Genomic DNA, 18,778 nt, shown 5'->3' with positions numbered 1-18,778 from the left:
TTTATTATTTGTCATTCCTTAAAGTAATCAACTCTGCTCAGACAGTAACAGTCACCCAGCCAGGCCATCTAACATGATGTCCTCCCCATACCGTAGTTATCCTATTTAGCTAGCCTGCCTAATTATGCTGCAGAGTTGTCTCAAGAAATCATTTGACTAGTTCTTCAAAGTAGATAAATCATACTTTCACGAACTGTCTCTGTCCTTCTCATCGTTGTGTTGTGTACATTCCTCTTTCAGACGGTCTGTGTGTATCGCTAACCTTACGTCCAAAGATCATTATATTGTAACATAGTTATATATCATTATATAATAACGAGACGCTCATGTCTCCGCCCTAACAATGGGAGGCGTTGTCCCAAAGACGGGAAGGCATGCGACAAGCTAGGTAGAAACCCATAGGAAACCCATTGGGTTTGTTTTGGACAGATTTTGCCGAGAGTGAAACCTCTCGCTTCGCCTCTTTCCTCTCTGATCCGTTTGAGCAGGAATAAACTGCCGCAATGAATTATGTTTTTTTATGGTTAATTACTACGTTTATGCGCTGAACAAAAAATCTAAATGGATTTCAAGTAATTAATCCAACGTCGGTAAATTAGTAAATTAGGAAAAAGGTATAAATTGTATACTAACCATACATAAAACAACCGAAATTAAATGCCGTTTAATCGCTCAGCACCATTCTATATTCTTCCCAGGTGTGCTAGGATTCCTACAGGTGCAATGGCTGCGCTGTCGACTGACAGATGAGTATGTATGGACAAATGCTGAGGACACATTGAAAGTAATAACAGCCACAGAGATGCCGTGTTGCAGTTTGACAACTCGGGGAACAGCGCTTTGTTGTCTGACTCAATCACATTCCTTGTTGCAGGTGAGTCAGATCCGTGGAGCCTAAACTCAAATACTATGTTTATTTTTGTCATTACTTTACCCACCTATTACGCTGTGTGTTTTGCATTAGGGTTTATCCAGAGCGATTGGTATGGTTTATACACTCTTAGCACCTTTTTTCTAAGTCTTTCCCTATATGACAACCCTTTGAAGAACCCTTTTTGGTTCCAGTTAGAACCCTTTCCCCAGAGGGTTCTACACAGAAGCCAAAAGAGTTGTATCTGAAACCAAGAAGGGTTCTCCTAGTCCTATGGCAGTGTTCACAAAACTTTTATGAGGAGTCAAGATCACTGCTCTGATTTTTAAAATTTGAATTTTAAACAAAATAACATTAACCTATAAACTGTTCTGTAGGCATTATGTTTGGGCTGCAGGACTAATATACGTGATCACAGCATATTAGCTCTATGCCTGGCAATATTGTTATTCTTAGACCATATTATATTTCAAAACTCAAGCTTTGATAACAAAATAGATCAGTTGTTGTAGCACTTGCGTAGCATAAATGTAAATAATTAGCTTTTTATTTTACTGGACTGATGGGGGGGGGGGTCAAATCTAGACTTTAGGGATCTTCAAGGTCGGAAAGTCGGAGCTCATGAAAGATGCCCGAGGTTCCAACTTGAATTCCGAGTTAGATGACCTTTCAAAACTATTTTTTCCCAGTAGGATCACTTTTTCCCCCCGACTTCCCAGTTGTCTTGAACACACAGAAATCTGGCATTTCTGAGTTCCCAGTTTTTATGAACACGCCATTAGTCTAAGGAGAGGCCTCCGGTGAGACTGAACAGAGCGGGGGACACCGTCTTCAAACAATGGCGAAACTGAGTAGCACCACATCTGCCTCATGCACAAACTTCTGTCGTTCCTTTGACAAGAGAATGTGAAATATTCCTCGATATTAAAATAAACACGTGAGCTGCTAATAATAGGAAAAATGTAGAGCTATCGATACACTTGGCTACTCATACAGTGCCTTGCGAAAGTATTCGCCCCCTTGAACTTTGCGACCTTTTGCCACATTTCAGGCTTCAAACATAAAGATATAAAACTGTATTTTTTGTGAAGAATCAACAAGTGGGACACAATCATGAAGTGGAACGACATTTATTGGATATTTCAAACTTTTTTAACAAATCTAAAACTGAAAAATTGGGCGTGCTAAATTATTCAGCCCCTTTACTTTCAGTGCAGCAAACTCTCTCCAGAAGTTCAGTGAGGATCTCTGAATGATCCAATGTTGACCTAAATGACTAATGATGATAAATACAATCCACCTGTGTGTAATCAAGTCTCCGTATAAATGCACCTGCACTGTGATAGTCTCAGAGGTCCGTTAAAAGCACAGAGAGCATCATGAAGAACAAGGAACACACAAGGCAGGTCCGAGATACTGTTGTGAAGAAGTTTAAAGCCGGATTTGGATACAAAAAGATTTCCCAAGCTTTAAACATCCCAAGGAGCACTGTGCAAGCGATAATATTGAAATGGAAGGAGTATCAGACCACTGCAAATCTACCAAGACCTGGCCGTCCCTCTAAACTTTCAGCTCATACAAGGAGAAGACTGATCAGAGATGCAGCCAAGAGGCCCATGATCACTCTGGATGAACGGCAGAGATTTTTTAATTTTTTTAATTTTTTTATTTCACCTTTATTTAACCAGGTAGGCCAGTTGAGAACAAGTTCTCATTTGCAACTGCGACCTGGCCAAGATAAAGCATAGCAGTGTGAGCAGACAACACAGAGTTACACATGGAATAAACAATTAACAAGTCAATAACACAGTAGAAAACAAAGGGGGAGTCTATATACAATGTGTGCAAAAGGCATGAGGAGGTAGGCGAATAATTACAATTTTGCAGATTAACACTGGAGTGATAAATGATCAGATGGTCATGTACAGGTAGAGATATTGGTGTGCAAAAGAGCAAGTAGATAAATAAAAACAGTATGGGGATGAGGTAGGTGAAAATGGGTGGGCTATTTACCAATAGACTATGTACAGCAGCAGCGATCGGTTAGCTGCTCAGATAGCTGATGTTTGAAGTTGGTGAGGGAGATAAAAGTCTCCAACTTCAGCGATTTTTGCAATTCGTTCCAGTCACAGGCAGCAGAGTACTGGAACGAAAGGCGGCCAAATGAGGTGTTGGCTTTAGGGATGATCAGTGAGATACACCTGCTGGAGCGCGTGCTACGGATGGGTGTTGCCATCGTGACCAGTGAACTGAGATAAGGCGGAGCTTTACCTAGCATGGACTTGTAGATGACCTGGAGCCAGTGGGTCTGGCGACGAATATGTAATGAGGGCCAGCCGACTAGAGCATACAGGTCGCAGTGGTGGGTGGTATAAGGTGCTTTAGTGACAAAACGGATGGCACTGTGATAGACTGCATCCAGTTTGCTGAGTAGAGTGTTGGAAGCCATTTTGTAGATGACATCGCCGAAGTCGAGGATCGGAAGGATAGTCAGTTTTACTAGGGTAAGCTTGGCGGCGTGAGTGAAGGAGGCTTTGTTACGGAATAGAAAGCCGACTCTTGATTTGATTTTCGATTGGAGATGTTTGATATGAGTCTGGAAGGAGAGTTTGCAGTCTAGCCAGACACCTAGGTACTTATAGATGTCCACATATTCAAGGTCGGAACCATCCAGGGTGGTGATGCTAGTCGGGCATGCGGGTGCAGGCAGCGATCGGTTGAAAAGCATGCATTTGGTTTTACTAGCGTTTAAGAGCAGTTGGAGGCCACGGAAGGAGTGTTGTATGGCATTGAAGCTTGTTTGGAGGTTGGATAGCACAGTGTCCAATGACGGGCCGAAAGTATATAGAATGGTGTCGTCTGCGTAGAGGTGGATCAGGGAATCGCCCGCAGCAAGAGCAACGTCATTGATATATACAGAGAAAAGAGTCGGCCCGAGAATTGAACCCTGTGGCACCCCCATAGAGACTGCCAGAGGACCGGACAGCATGCCCTCCGATTTGACACACTGAACTCTGTCTGCAAAGTAATTGGTGAACCAGGCAAGGCAGTCATCCGAAAAACCGAGGCTACTGAGTCTGCCGATAAGAATATGGTGATTGACAGAGTCGAAAGCCTTGGCAAGGTCAATGAAGACGGCTGCACAGTACTGTCTTTTATCGATGGCGGTTATGATATCGTTTAGTACCTTGAGTGTTGCTGAGGTGCACCCGTGACCGGCTCGGAAACCAGATTGCACAGCGGAGAAGGTACGGTGGGATTCGAGATGGTCAGTGACCTGTTTGTTGACTTGGCTTTCGAAGACCTTAGATAGGCAGGGCAGGATGGATATAGGTCTGTAACAGTTTGGGTCCAGGGTGTCTCCCCCTTTGAAGAGGGGATGACTGCGGCAGCTTTCAATCCTTGGGGATCTCAGACGATATGAAAGAGAGGTTGAACAGGCTGGTAATAGGGGTTGCGACAATGGCGGCGGAAAGTTTCAGAAATAGGGGTCCAGATTGTCAAGCCCAGCTGATTTGTACGGGTCCAGGTTTTGCAGCTCTTTCAGAACATCTGCTATCTGGATTTGGGTAAAGGAGAACCTGGAGAGGCTTGGGCGAGGAGCTGCCGGGGGCAGAGCTGTTGGCCGAGGTTGGAGTAGCCAGGCGGAAGGCATGGCCAGCCGTTGAGAAATGCTTATTGAAGTTTTCGATAATCATGGATTTATCGGTGGTGACCGTGTTACCTAGCCTCAGTGCAGTGGGCAGCTGGGAGGAGGTGCTCTTGTTCTCCATGGACTTCACAGTGTCCCAGAACTTTTTGGAGTTGGAGCTACATGATGCAAACTTCTGCCTGAAGAAGCTGGCCTTAGCTTTCCTGACTGACTGCGTGTATTGGTTCCGGACTTCCCTGAACAGTTGCATATCCCAGGGACTATTCGATGCTATTGCAGTCCGCCACAGGATGTTTTTGTGCTGGTCGAGGGCAGTCAGGTCTGGGGTGAACCAAGGACTGTATCTGTTCTTAGTTCTGCATTTTTTGAACGGAGCATGCTTATCTAAAATGGTGAGGAAGTTACTTTTAAAGAATGACCAGGCATCCTCAACTGACGGGATGAGGTCAATGTCCTTCCAGGATACCCGGGCCAGGTCGATTAGAAAGGCCTGCTCACAGAAGTGTTTTAGGGAGCGTTTGACAGTGATGAGGGGTGGTCGTTTGACTGCGGCTCCGTAGCGGATACAGGCAATGAGGCAGTGATCGCTGAGATCCTGGTTGAAGACAGCGGAGGTGTATTTGGAGGGCCAGTTGGTCAGGATGACGTCTATGAGGGTGCCCTTGTTTACAGAGTTAGGGTTGTACCTGGTGGGTTCCTTGATGATTTGTGTGAGATTGAGGGCATCTAGCTTAGATTGTAGGACTGGCGGGGTGTTAAGCATATCCCAGTTTAGGTCACCTAACAGAACAAACTCTGAGGCTAGATGGGGGCGATCAATTCACAAATGGTGTCCAGGGCACAGCTGGGGGCTGAGGGGGTCGGTAGCAGGCGGCAACAGTGAGAGACTTATTTCTGGAGAGAGTAATTTTCAAAATTAGTAGTTCGAACTGTTTGGGTATGGACCTGGAAAGTATGACATTACTTTGCAGGCTATCTCTGCAGTAGACTGCAACTCCTCCCCTTTAGCAGTTCTATCTTGACGGAAGATGTCAGATCTACAGCTGAGGTGGGAGACTCTGTCCATAGGACAACAATCAGTCGTATATTGCACAAATCTGGCCTTTATGGAAGAGTGGCAAGAAGAAAGCCATTTCTTAAAGATATCCATAAAAAGTGTTGTTTAAAGTTTGCCACAAGCCACCTGGGAGACACACCAAACATGTGGAAGAAGGTGCTCTGGTCAGATGAAACCAAAATTGAACTTTTTGGCAGCAATGCAAAACGTTATGTTTGGCGTAAAAGCAACACAGCTCATCACCCTGAACACACATCCCCACTGTCAAACATGGTGGTGGCAGCATCATGGTTTGGGCCTGCTTTTCTTCAGCAGGGACAGGGAAGATGGTTAAAATTGATGGGAAGATGGATGGAGCCAAATACAGGACCATTCTGGAAGAAAACCTGATGGAGTCTGCAAAAGACCTGAGACTGGGACGGAGATTTGTCTTCCAACAAGACAATGATCCAAAACATAAAGCAAAATCTACAATGGAATGGTTCAAAAATAAACATATCCAGGTGTTAGAATGGCCAAGTCAAAGTCCAGACCTGAATCCAATCGAGAATCTGTGGAAAGAACTGAAAACTGCTGTTCACAAATGCTCTCCATCCAACCTCACTGAGCTCGAGCTGTTTTGCAAGGAGGAATGGGAAAAAATTTCAGTCTCTCGATGTGCAAAACTGATAGAGACATACCCCAAGCGACTTACAGCTGTAATCGCAGCAAAAGGTGGCGCTACAAAGTATTAACTTAAGGGGGCTGAATAATTTTGCATGCCCAATTTTTCAGTTTTTGATTTGTTAAAAAAGTTTGAAATATCCAATAAATGTCGTTCCACTTCATGATTGTGTCCCACTTGTTGTTGATTCTTCACAAAAAAATACAGTTTAAATCTTTATGTTTGAAGCCTGAAATGTGGCAAAAGGTCGCAAAGTTCAAGGGGGCCGAATACTTTCGCAAGGCACTGTACATTGTAGCGTGAGTGGAAGTACAGAGAATAGTTTGTTTTGTAATAGTGTTGATTAAAAACAGTGACAGTGCTGAATTAAACATTTAAAACAATGACCACAGAGACACTGTCAAATAATTGGCCAGCGCAGTAGGCACACTCGATTTAGACACACATACCCGGTGTGACATTAAAGGGTTAAAAATTGGAACGTGTTGCTTACCCGGTGCACAGGTCATCTGAATCAATTGCACCTAATGCCAACAGCGGGGAAAAAGGAGCGAAAGCCTTTATCGTTGGCTTCATCGTCGCCCTGTTGGCCACCACGGTCCTATGGGGACAGCCAAATAACCCTTTTGGAACCCTTTTTCAAAGAGTGTAGGGCTCTGGGATTATCCACACATTTTCTACCACAACAACCCTGAGTAAGAGAAACAACTTAGATACAAAGTCATTGTTTTTCTGCTACTTGTGTTTGTTGGAATTCTAACCCAGATGTATCTTCCCCAGCATCTAAGGTGGATATGAGGAAGTTTGTGGAGGGTCCGGTGGATCGACTGCAGTGTGACATCCACAGGTACAGCAAAGGGATGAGCCGTGTGCGCTGGCCAAGCCTGGGAGGAATGGGGCACGACATCTGGTTCACCTGCACACTGCGGCACACCGCAGGCCTCTTCAACATCACCTCCTTTCTCAGAGTCACCCCTGCCACGACCATGTCGGCCCACCAGCCAGACTTCTTCAGCTGGCTCACCATCGGAGTTAAAGAAAAAATCAGTGCCTCAGGTATGGTGCAGACCAATGGATTTCTTTTGTATTGTGGACATACACTGCTCAAAAAATTCAAGGGAACACTAAAATAACACATCCTAGATCTGAATGAATGAAATATTCTTATTAAATACTTTTTTCTTTACATAGTTGAATGTGCTGACAACAAAATCACACACACATTATCAATGGAAATCAAATTTATCAACTCATGGAGGTCTGGATCTGGAGTCACACTCAAAATTAAAGTGGAAAACCACACTACTCCTGATGTACTGGCCTGTCTCCTGGTAGTGCCTCCATGCTCTGGACACTACGCTGACAGACACAGCAAACCTTCTTCAAATCAAATCAAATTTTATTTGTCACATACACATGGTTAGCAGATGTTAATGCGAGTGTAGCGAAATGCTTGTGACAGCCACAGCTCGCATTGATGTGCCATCCTGAATGAGCTGCACTACCTGAGCCACTTGTGTGGGTTGTGGACTCCGTCTCATGCTACCACTAGAGTGAAAGCACCGCCAGCATTCAAAAGTGACCAAAACATCAGCCAGGAAGCATAGGAACTGAGAAGTGGTCTGTGTTCACCACCTGCAGAACCACTCCATTATTGGGGGTATCTTGCTAATTGCCTATAATTTCCACCTGTTGTCCATTCCATTTGCACAACAGCATGTGAAATGTATTGTCAATCAGTGTTGCTTCCTAAGTGGACAGTTTGATTTCACTGAAGTGTGATTGACTTGGAGTTACATTGTGTTGTTTAAGTGTTCCCTTTATTTTTTTGAGCAGTGTACATACAAATACAGCATACACTTTAACATATACTCTTATGTCTATGATTTTATACAGGTATGTATGGCAGTGGTCCAACCTAAGATCTGTCTGTGTACCTCTCCTCTATTGCCCTTACCTTCCTCACACTCTCCCTGTGGCCTGTCTTTATGTAGCTGTGATGGTGCTTATGACCCGCTCTCCATCCGTGCGGGTGGGCCTGCAGAAAGAGACGACCCTGCACTGTCAGTTTGCCGTGGACCACAAGGTCCCTCACCTTACAGTCGAGTGGCATTTTCAGCGGCGTGGAGGGCGCCGGACCAAGCTGTTCAGCTACTCCAGCCGCTCAGGTCAGACAGAGGGCAGCGGGGTGGCAGTGAAGGGCATTGCCGGGGGGGATGCCTCCCTGACTGTGCCCATCACCAAGGTGAGCAGTGAGGGGACGTACGTGTGTTCCGTCCGCGTACCCCCACTCAACGGGAGTGTGGACATTGCGCTGCACATCATAGGTGAGACCTCTGGGGGTATGAGGGAGGCAGCTCACTGTGTTGGGGTCAATTTAGTTTTCAATTCAGTCAAATCAGGAAGTGAATTGAAATCATTGAAAATGTCTTAATGACTTGAGGAAGTGCAACTTTAAATAATCACACAGGTGCATGGCAGACACTAGATGCCCATCTTTTGTGTTTCACTCTTCTCCCTCAGAGCCTCCTGATGTTTCCTTGACCACAAAGGAGGAGCAGATCCCCAGCGTAGTGTGTGAGGCTAATGGCTTTTACCCCCTGGATGTGGAGATTGACCTTTTCAAGGAGACTAGCAGTGGTCAACGGCCTGAGAAGCTGGGGAACATCTTGCGCTCTAGTCACCTCCAACATCATGACAATACTCACTCTGTGGCAGCCTTCGTCCGGCTGCGGCCCTCCCCTCAGGACTCGGGGTGCGCAATATATTCCTGTAGAGTGTCACACGTCTCCCTGCAAGGTCTGTACATCCACAAGAGCATTATCGGCCCAGGTGAGATCGATCAATCAATCAATCAATCAATCCAATGTATAAAGCCCTATACATCAGCACCAGTCACAAAGTGATGCAAAATAACTAAAAGCAAAAGATGGTCAGAAAAACAGCCTAGTTAGAAGACACCTACAGATGACTTAAACAGAGCAGGTTTTTACAGGACATTTCTGTTCAAATGTTAGGAGTAGATCCTCTGTGTGAATGTAATACTATATTATATTTAACCTGTGATGAATCTTATCAGGCTGTTGGACTTGGATTCATCTGACCTTGCCTGGACTGGTATGCCTGATTTTTGTGATAATTTTCATAGGTGAGCCTTTCCTACTCTGTGGACATAATCATTGAGTCACTGCTAGAATGACTGATAGTTCACTCAAATTATAAAATATCCTTTTGGTTTCTTTAACCTGTAAACTTGTTCAATGGATTAGTGTTGATTAACTGTGAGGACAAATTATTTTCTTTCACAGCAGTTACAAGACGGCGTTATTTTTAACAAGACAGTACAAAGAGGATAAAAGAAAGACGAAACAAGAAAGTCTCCACCTCCTTGTCCCCCTTTTGCTGCTCAGTGGGTCAAATGTTTCTGGTAAGCTTTCTGAGCGGCATGACGGCTGAGTGATCCCATGGTGTTTATACTGTCGTACTATTGTTTGTACAGATGAATATGGTACCTTCAGGCATTTGGAAATTGCTCCCAAGGATGAACCAGACTTGTGGAGGTCTGCAAAAAAAAAAAAAAATCTGAGCGTAAATATATTGATTCATTGCAATTGTTCCCGAATGAGTGAGTGTTCATGTGTAAAGGATTAGCATTTCAATTGTTATAATTATTAACTCTGTAGTGACTTCTTAGTCGACCCCCACTTCTCCTTTGTCTAACAAGCCGCCATGCCGGTTCAGCCCACTAGGGCACATTTTCCTATCATTTCATGTAACCACATTTACCATGTTTGTTTGTTTATGCATTTCTGTGAATTACTTAGTTAGTAATAAATAAATTATTTAAGACAGTTGATGTATGGATGACTCATAGTGAAGACTGGGTTCGTGCAGATATCCAACAATTTACGACGTTTGGAATGAGACTAACATGAGTTTAAATAAATCATTAATCAGAAGACTATTGATCAGATATGAAAATATCTGAAAGGTTATATTGGGAAATTATAACTTTAATCTGAATACTTTCCTTGGTGCCCCAACTTCCTAGTTAATTACAGTTACATGATTATTCAGTTTAATAGCGTAATACTAACTACAGGAATCTTTGATAAAAACTAAGTCTTCAATTTAATGATAGTAAAGACACGACACCAGATGGCATTAGCTATACATTATCGTTCAGTTTGCTCTCTAAGACAAGGTTCTACTTCTCATTCTTGGTACTTCATATTACCAAAACATTACCTCATCCAATGACATATATCAATTGTCAATTCTAGATACTCTCATCTCAAATACAACCCACCCCTGGACAAGCTCCCTGAGAGGAGTGAGCCTCTAGGTCATATACTATGAAAGACAAGTTTTGACATCAGAGGGGACATACAATGGTTCCAGACACTGCCATACTCCTCCCCCCAATGGGAAAAGTAGGGAGTGACTGGTGTACAGACATTGTGGAGCCCTTCACATGGTTTAACAGATACCCTCACATATGAAGACAATCCTGACCTCTCTCCTCTCTGGGCCCCAAGTGACTTTTACCACATAAGCATATTTATGAAAGTAGATAAAACATCTTATTTATCAATGTTACCTAACTAATTCTGATTCTGCTACGACAAGAGGCACTGAGTTTGAAGGTCGGCCTTGAAATACATACACAGTCATCCAATTAACTCAAATGATGTCAATTAGCCTATCAGAAGCTTCCAAAGCCATGGCATTATTTTCTGGAATTTTCCAAGCTGTCCAAATCAACTTGCAAAATATAGTTTGTTAACAAGAAATTTGTGGAGTGGTTGAAAAATTAATTTTAATGACTCCAACAGTGTATGTAAACTTCCGACTTCAACTGTTCACCTTTGATGTGAAATGGCATTATGCTCATCTTCGTTATTCCGATCATAACTATTATATTCACAAATGTAAATGGGGTGGAAAAAATCTTTTTCTTTTCATTTAACTATTTTTCTATTGTGTTTGTTTGTTTATTCCATGTGTAACTCTGTTACGACACTCTGTTTGTGTCACACTGCTTTGCTTTATCTTGGCCAGGTCGCAGTTGTAAATGAGAACTTATTCTCAACTAGCCTACCTTGTTAAGTAAAGGTGATTATTTTTTTTTTTTTTTTACAATTTTATAAACCCTCAAACTTTTGAAACTTAAAGTAGGATAAATGATTCAAAGTCATGTCTATTAATGTCTCATTGCCTTGTCACATATTAATGATGTCCTGAATTATTCTTTCTTCGGGGGGGTTTGCCTGGTGTTCTATTATTTCATATTTTTCATTGTATTCACAGGATTGTCCCTGTATTGATGTGTAATATTATTATTTTTGCAATAAACTAAATTTAATAAATAAAATAAGGCATAATGTACTTTAATATTCATGTCATACCAGTGCAGTGGTATATTTTTATATAACCAACTACTGCACCGATGTTAGCATAGAGTTGATTAGCACCCATTTGCACGTGAGCTAGCTAATTTCTTACAGTAAGTGAATATTATTTGGACAAATTTGCCTATTTGAGCAGGAAGGCTAGGTTTACATGGACAGTTATGTAATCGATTTGATCGTTGATTTTCTGTGTTTCTTCAATGCCTTGTGTTTGGCTGGCTCTACATGTGTATCATTGATGCCGACGGCCATTTCCTAAGTTACACATAGCGAGTCTACACAGCATACACACAGTATACAGTGAGTGAAAAAAAGTATTTGATCCCCTGCTGATCTTGTACGTTTGCCCACTGACAAAAAAATTATCAGTCTATAATTTTAATGGTAGGTTTATTTGAACAGTGAGAGACAGAATAACAACAAAAAAATCCAGAAAACGCATGTCAAAAATGTTATAAATTGATTTGCATTTTAATGAGGGAAATAAGTATTTGACCCCTCTGCAAAACATGATTTAGTACTTGGTGGCAAAACTCTTGTTGGCAATCACAGAGGTCAGACGTTTCTTGTAGTTGGCAACCAGGTTTGCACACATCTCAGGAGGGATTTTGTCCCACTCCTCTTTGCACATCTTCTCCAAGTCCATTAAGGTTGAGGCTGACGTTTGGCAACTCGAACCTTCAGCTCCCTCCACAGATTTTCTATGGGATTAAGGTCTGGAGACTGGCTAGGCCACTCCAGGACCTTAATGTGCTTCTTCTTGAGCCACTCCTTTGTTGCCTTGGCTGTGTGTTTTGGGTCATTGTCATGCTGGAATACCCATTCACGACCCATTTTCAATGCCCTGGCTGAGGGAAGGAGGTTCTCACCCAAGATTTGACGGTACATGGCCCCGTCCATCGTCCCTTTGATGCGGTGAAGTTGTCCTGTCCCCTTAGCAGAAAAACACCCCCAAAGCATAATGTTTCCACCTCCATGTTTGACGGTGGGGATGGTGTTCTTGGGGTCATAGGCAGCATTCCTCCTCCAAACACGGCAAGTTGAGTTGATGCCAAAGAGCTCCATTTTGGTCTCATCTGATCACAACACTTTCACCCAGTTGTCCTCTGAATCATTCAGCTGTTTATTGGCAAACTTCAGACGGGCATGTATATGAGTTTTCTTGAGCAGGGGGACATTGCGGGCACTGCCAGATTTCAGTCCTTCACAGTGTAGTGTGTTACCAACTGTTTTCTTGGTGACTATGGTCCCAGCTGCCTTGAGATCATTGACAAGATCCTCCTGTGTAGTTCTGGACTGATTCCTCACCGTTCTCATGATCATTTCAACTCCAGGAGGTGAGATCTTGCATGGAGCCCCAGGCCGAGGGAGATTGACAGTTATTTTGTGTTTCTTCCATTTGCGAATAATCGCACCAACTGTCGTCACCTTCTCACCAAGCTGCTTGGCGATGGTCTTGTAGCCCATTCCAGCCTTGTGTAGGTCAACAATCTTGTCCCTGACATCCTTGGAGAGCTCTTTGGTCTTGGCCATGGTAGAGAGTTTGGAATCTGATTGATTGCTTCTGTGGACAGGTGACTTTTATACAGGTAACAAGCTGAGATTAAGAGCACTCCCTTTAAGAGTGTGCTCCTAACCTCAGCTCGTTACCCGTATAAAAGACACCTGGGAGCAAGAAATCTTTCTGATTGAGAGGGGTCAAAAACTTATTTCCCTCATTAAAATGCAAATCAATTTATAACATTTTTGACATGTGTTTTTCTGGATTTTTTTGTTGTTGTTATTCTGTCTCTTACTGTTTAAATAAACCTACCATTAAAATTATAGACTGATAATTTCTTTGTCAGTGGGCAAACGTACAAAATCAGCAGGGGATTAAATACCCCCCCCACTGTATACAATAATGAAATTATTCAATAAACTATTTATTTCTTTGTTTATTGAATATATTTGACGTTCACGTTTTTTGATTTGCCCTGTTTTTTCAGTGACATCGGTGTATTTAATTAAGTTGTATAACTTGTTACTTTACTGTTATTCCTCTCTTTCAGAGTTCACGATCATAACGTGTGGCTTCAGTTGTTGAAATGCGACACACTTTCATTGTTGCTATTGCTACGGCAACAATAATCAACAGAACACAGTTTATGTGGAGGCAGTTGACAACAAGAAAAAGACTGCCTTTGCCTCTTTTGAGGAGCTGGAGTGAAGCCATTTTTGAGGAGTGGTCAAACCTTGTTTTTGTCTGCTGTGTTAATTGTTTCAATTGTTAATTGTGTTTAGATGTTTAGTAAGTCACCTGAGTCTCTCATCTCTGTACTGGAGCTGGTATAACTTAATGTACAAAGCACATTCAGCTTGTCAGTATGTCTATATGGTATAGTCTGTATCCATTCTCATGAGGAAAGTAAATAGCATTATAATTCAGGATAGGTAGTAACTGAATATATATGCTCAATTAAATAATATAATTACAAAGTTATAACACAATTTTAACAGCAGTATTTATACTAATTAATTTCGCAGAATCATCACTGCATATACATTTCTAAATAGCTACTAGTGTTGGCTCTCATTTGAGTGATAGTTTGACCCTCGTCCATGTATTGTATTGAGGCCAGAGATATTTATAGCTGCATTTATTTACAGCTGCATTCTAAGTCCCATTACCGACAGGCGCTTATGACAAACACTGGCACAATAACAAAGATATTGATCTGAATTAGGCAATCAATTGTGTGTCATCGTGATGACTATAAACTTTTATACTAACATCACCAATCTGAGGTAAAAAAACTATGTGTATTTCCTGTAATTCTTGTGTGGTTGATAAAATAATTCCACTCTGAAAGCTTATAACTGTATGAAATTGATTAGAGTCATAAAATTATAATCTGATGATGTGTGTAGTTTTAGTCGGAATCAGGTTAAACAATGTATCAGTATAGTGGAAAAACACAGACTGTCTGAGCAAGGCGTAGCTTAGGAGCTTGTGTGTGTGTGTGCCTAGTAAAATACAGAAGAACAATTCAAACTGGCTAGGCCTCTGAGAGACTTGGGAGAGGACAGGGAGTACTTCTCAAGGTCTCTAATCTCGGGGGAATGGAACTGTTGGCTGGGTAGTGATACAAAGTGGTGAGAACTGTGGAGAAGGATAAAACTCACCTACTGTTTGTGTGGAAGTATGTGCGTAGGATACCTACTGTTTGTGTGGAAGTATGTGCGCAGCTATAAAATGGATGTCTTTGTATTCTTGACTTTAGAACGTTCTCTGAATAAACTGTACTAGCCTTTTGCATAAACTGAGTCTTTGACTAATTATTATTATACCCATGGTCTTACAAACCTCGGGGATTAGTCAAAGCTATTGATTGTTAGTAATTATCATTGGGATTGAAAATTCTCTTGACAATGGTGAAAATGTTACTCTGTGTAATGTAGTAACAACATGGGGAAAGTTGCGAAATATAAAATAATTAAATGTCAAAATCATTTACTATTTCAATTTAGGATGATATTAAATCAAGCACACTCAGATTTTTTTATTTTTACAACTATTACATATTTCTTACTACTGTAACTATAGACAGAGTTAAAAAAAAAAAAAGCCTAACCACAATTTAACCAGGTGCTCTAGACTAGAGCTTCCATATGACTGTGCAGCAGGCTGAATGTTCAACATCCCTACTCCAATGCATTTCATTGGAGACATACATTGAATCTTCCTTTTGATTCGCTGAGGGGATAAGCATGAAATGGTCTAAGTACAATTTATACTTGTTTGCAATATGGTTTTGGAGACCTTCAACACAACTTAATTAGCATCCTAAAATGGCAAAAGAAAATTACAAAAGATTTGAGCCAACTTTTTAAAAATTCCCTCCCATGTTTCCATATTAGCTCAGGAAGTGTCGTAGTTCAGGTAAATGTGCAATGCAAAAATCATCTGTGGGCGCACAGTAAGTGTATAATTTGTATTTGATCAAATTATTTTGGGGTGATATGAATGTAGAGTTTCTAAGTTTGTGGATTATTAAAGGTTACAGTGTCTGGACTTTTGGACACATTGACCGCAGTGTGTTCCATAGTAGGCATTAGAGCCCAAGCCCTATAGTGCTTGTGTCATCGAGAGGAAATACCTAGATATCTGCACCCAAGCATGTCTAAAGGCTGTAAAGTTCATAGAGATCTATAATTCAAGTGTTCTGTTTCATTCTGTGGAATATAGATAACGTCTGCTCCTCCTCTCCTTCCCTCCAGACTCCCTCCAGTCCTCTCTCGCTGTCTCTGAAGAGGAGATTTCCTCTGAGCAGCAGCACTGTAAGCAGGAGTGGAGTTCCAGTCTGGGGCAGGAAGAACCAGAGCCCACACAGATTAAAGAGGAACTCAGGACCAGTCAGGAGGAAGAGCAGCTTCAAGTGCTGGAGCCTGATATCATAGAGTTCATATTCACTCCTTCCTGTGTGAAAAGTGAATGTGATCAAGAGGACCCACTTCAGTCCTTGACTCTTCCCCAAACTCAGACTGTGGAGAACAGAGAGAGTGACTCTAAACCAGTGAATCTCAAACCTTTTGGCACTGAGACCAACCTAAAAGGTCTCGACATTCCCTGTGAACCTCCAGATAATCAAAACAATACCTCCAGCCACCGCTCATCCTTAAGCAGCGACCCAGTAGGACTTGACAGAAGCCCACCATTGCATCCTAGCCCACTATTGGATCCCAGCTCCCCCAAAGTAAGAAAGCTGGACAAAAACTGAAAGAAATTAGAGCTAAGAGATCTTCTGTCAGAAGGTGGGAGTAAAAAGGCAGGATGTGGACAACACTTTTAGGAAAGCAAAGCAACTCTGAATCATTCATACTGTGGGTTTCAGATGAATAGCTGTGTGATGGATTTACTTTTGTAAAATGTTCTATGTGAATTATGTGAAAAAAGTTTGATATGATTTGAATGATGAGGTAATGATCAAAAATGAATATGGGGCACTGTGTTATGTTTATGGGCTCGCTACCTGCTGATGCAAACAGAAGAAGAAGACAACGCAGAAGTAAAAGTCAAAGAGGGTTTTTGTTTGTGACCACCATTCTTTCCTCGTTGACGAAGGCAAACTAGCTGAATTCCCAACTCTCAGTCGACTGAAACGTGTTTGGGGGCTGCCACATCCGCTCCAAGCTGTTGGAGTTAACAATAATCATCTGTGTTTCAATGCGTTTTCCAATTTGTGTTTCAATGCGTTTTCCAATTCAGTTCATGCAATAAATGATCATCACATTACTAATTAGAACCGTTTTCTCACTCATAGTTTATCAAAATGTGGATGGGTTTTACTGGAAGGCACAGACCAGCTTTAACTAAACCAGAGAATGCAGTTACCAGGAGAAATTAAGAATGCTATTGAATACGGGATACGGGAAAAACAGTGAAGTGCACGTAAAACACAGTATGCACTTGTAACGGATGTGAAACGGCTAGCTTAGTTAGCCGTGCGCGCTAAATAGCGTTTCAAACGGTGACGTTACTTGCTCTGAGACCTTGAAGTAGTAGTTCCCCGTGCTCTGCAAGGGCCGCGGCTTTTGTGGAGCGATGGGTAACGACGCTTCGTGGGTGACTGTTGTTGATGTGTGCAGAGGGTCCCTGGTTCGCGCCCGGGTATGGGCGAGGGGACGGTCTAAAGTTATACTGTTACACACTCATACACGATGCACTTAGGCATCGACTGTTAACTGGTTTGTACCTTGCAGTAAAACCCCAACCTTATGGGGTTGCTGTGAGGTGGTTTATGGACTCGCCACCCGCTGGTACTAAAGGAAGAAGAAGACAATAGACAGGATCCACCCACGAAAACGCATTTTGGTGATGACATTGAACTTCCTTATATATATATATAAATTAAATATCCTTAATATCCTTAAATATATGTTACCAAGCCAAATATGATTATTCGTGTTATTAGTCGTTCAGTTGGGTCTTTCTCTAACATATATTTATGCAATAAGGTCCGAGGGGGTGTGGAATATGCCAATGTACCATGGCTAAGGGCTGTTCGCGTGGAGTGCCTGGATACAGCCCTTAGTCAAGAGGTATATTCACCATATATATACCACAAACCCCGAGGTGCCTTATTGCTATTATTAACTGGCTACCAACGTAATTACAGCAGTGAAAATAAATGTTTTGTCATACCCATACGGCTTTCAGCCAACCAGCATTCAGGGATCGAACCACCCAGTTTATAATTAACATTATATCCAAAAAGTCGGATTTCGTAACCTAATACATCCGATAATAAGCACCGATAATGTTGTTCCCTCGCAAGAACTTCAGAGGATTTTACATTTTGTGGTCGTCATCTTTAAAGTTGTTTCAGCCTGTCACAAAAAGCAACATTAGCATGACACAAGCTGAATTAAAAGGCTTTCAATATAAAATGATTGGTATATGCTTACAAGGCTACTACGCGAGTCAATAGATAAATAATACACATGATTCAGGCTACATTATTGCATGGCAAATGTTTCTGATCGGTGATAGATGAGAAAACGAATAAATGAGCTATACCACCTCCACTTGTCCGAGCAGAGATCAATTAACCAAATATACAGACAGATTCATCGAAACCAAATCACATTGGTTATCAGACAAATCACAGGCTTTTTGTTGGGAGTAGGACAGGCTACTATGCGAGTGAAGAGCAAAATTAACTTGTATAAAATGTACTTATCAGATGATCATTAGCACTCAGCTAAATTTAGCTAACATTTTCCAAACCTAATTGTTACTAAATATCCAAACGGAGATTCAGTGGAAACAAAGATCTGACATTGATTGATTTATGTCCCCCACGGTTGTCTCAAAGCAGAGCGATGGCGCTCAAGATGGTGCTGACCACACACAACTATTTCTTTAAATTAGTATAACGGTTATAGATGACTGGGAGTTTCAGTATATGCAAGAATTTGATACATGCCTTCAATTCCATTAGCCTACTTTATTCCAATATTTTCATCATTCAGTTGATAACTAATGTGAGTTTTCCTCTCTCTGCGCTTTTTCTAGGCCCAATGACTGTTTCCTCATATCTTCACATGCCCGCCTCCGCATTGTTGTTCTCAACACCAGTTC

At 41.9% G+C, this 18,778-nt stretch overlaps 1 protein-coding gene across 1 annotated transcript; it reads left to right on the top strand.

Moving 5' to 3' along the window:
- The first annotated feature begins 774 nt into the window (after nt 1–774).
- Nucleotides 775–9,814, top strand: LOC121839402 (tapasin-related protein-like). Its single transcript, XM_042298376.1, has 6 exons — nt 775–874; nt 7,025–7,300; nt 8,239–8,571; nt 8,768–9,076; nt 9,324–9,392; nt 9,553–9,814. The coding sequence occupies exons 2-6, from the start codon at nt 7,039–7,041 to the stop codon at nt 9,576–9,578; spliced, it is 999 nt and encodes a 332-aa protein (XP_042154310.1). The 5' UTR covers nt 775–874; nt 7,025–7,038; the 3' UTR covers nt 9,579–9,814.
- Nucleotides 9,815–18,778: the final 8,964 nt, after the last annotated feature.

This window comes from Oncorhynchus tshawytscha, linkage group LG15 (assembly GCF_018296145.1).
Source record: "Oncorhynchus tshawytscha isolate Ot180627B linkage group LG15, Otsh_v2.0, whole genome shotgun sequence".
Classification (NCBI taxonomy): Eukaryota; Metazoa; Chordata; class Actinopteri; order Salmoniformes; family Salmonidae; genus Oncorhynchus; species Oncorhynchus tshawytscha.
The sequence above is the reverse complement of the archived record's forward strand: the minus strand, read 5'-3'. Positions and strand labels throughout refer to the sequence as shown.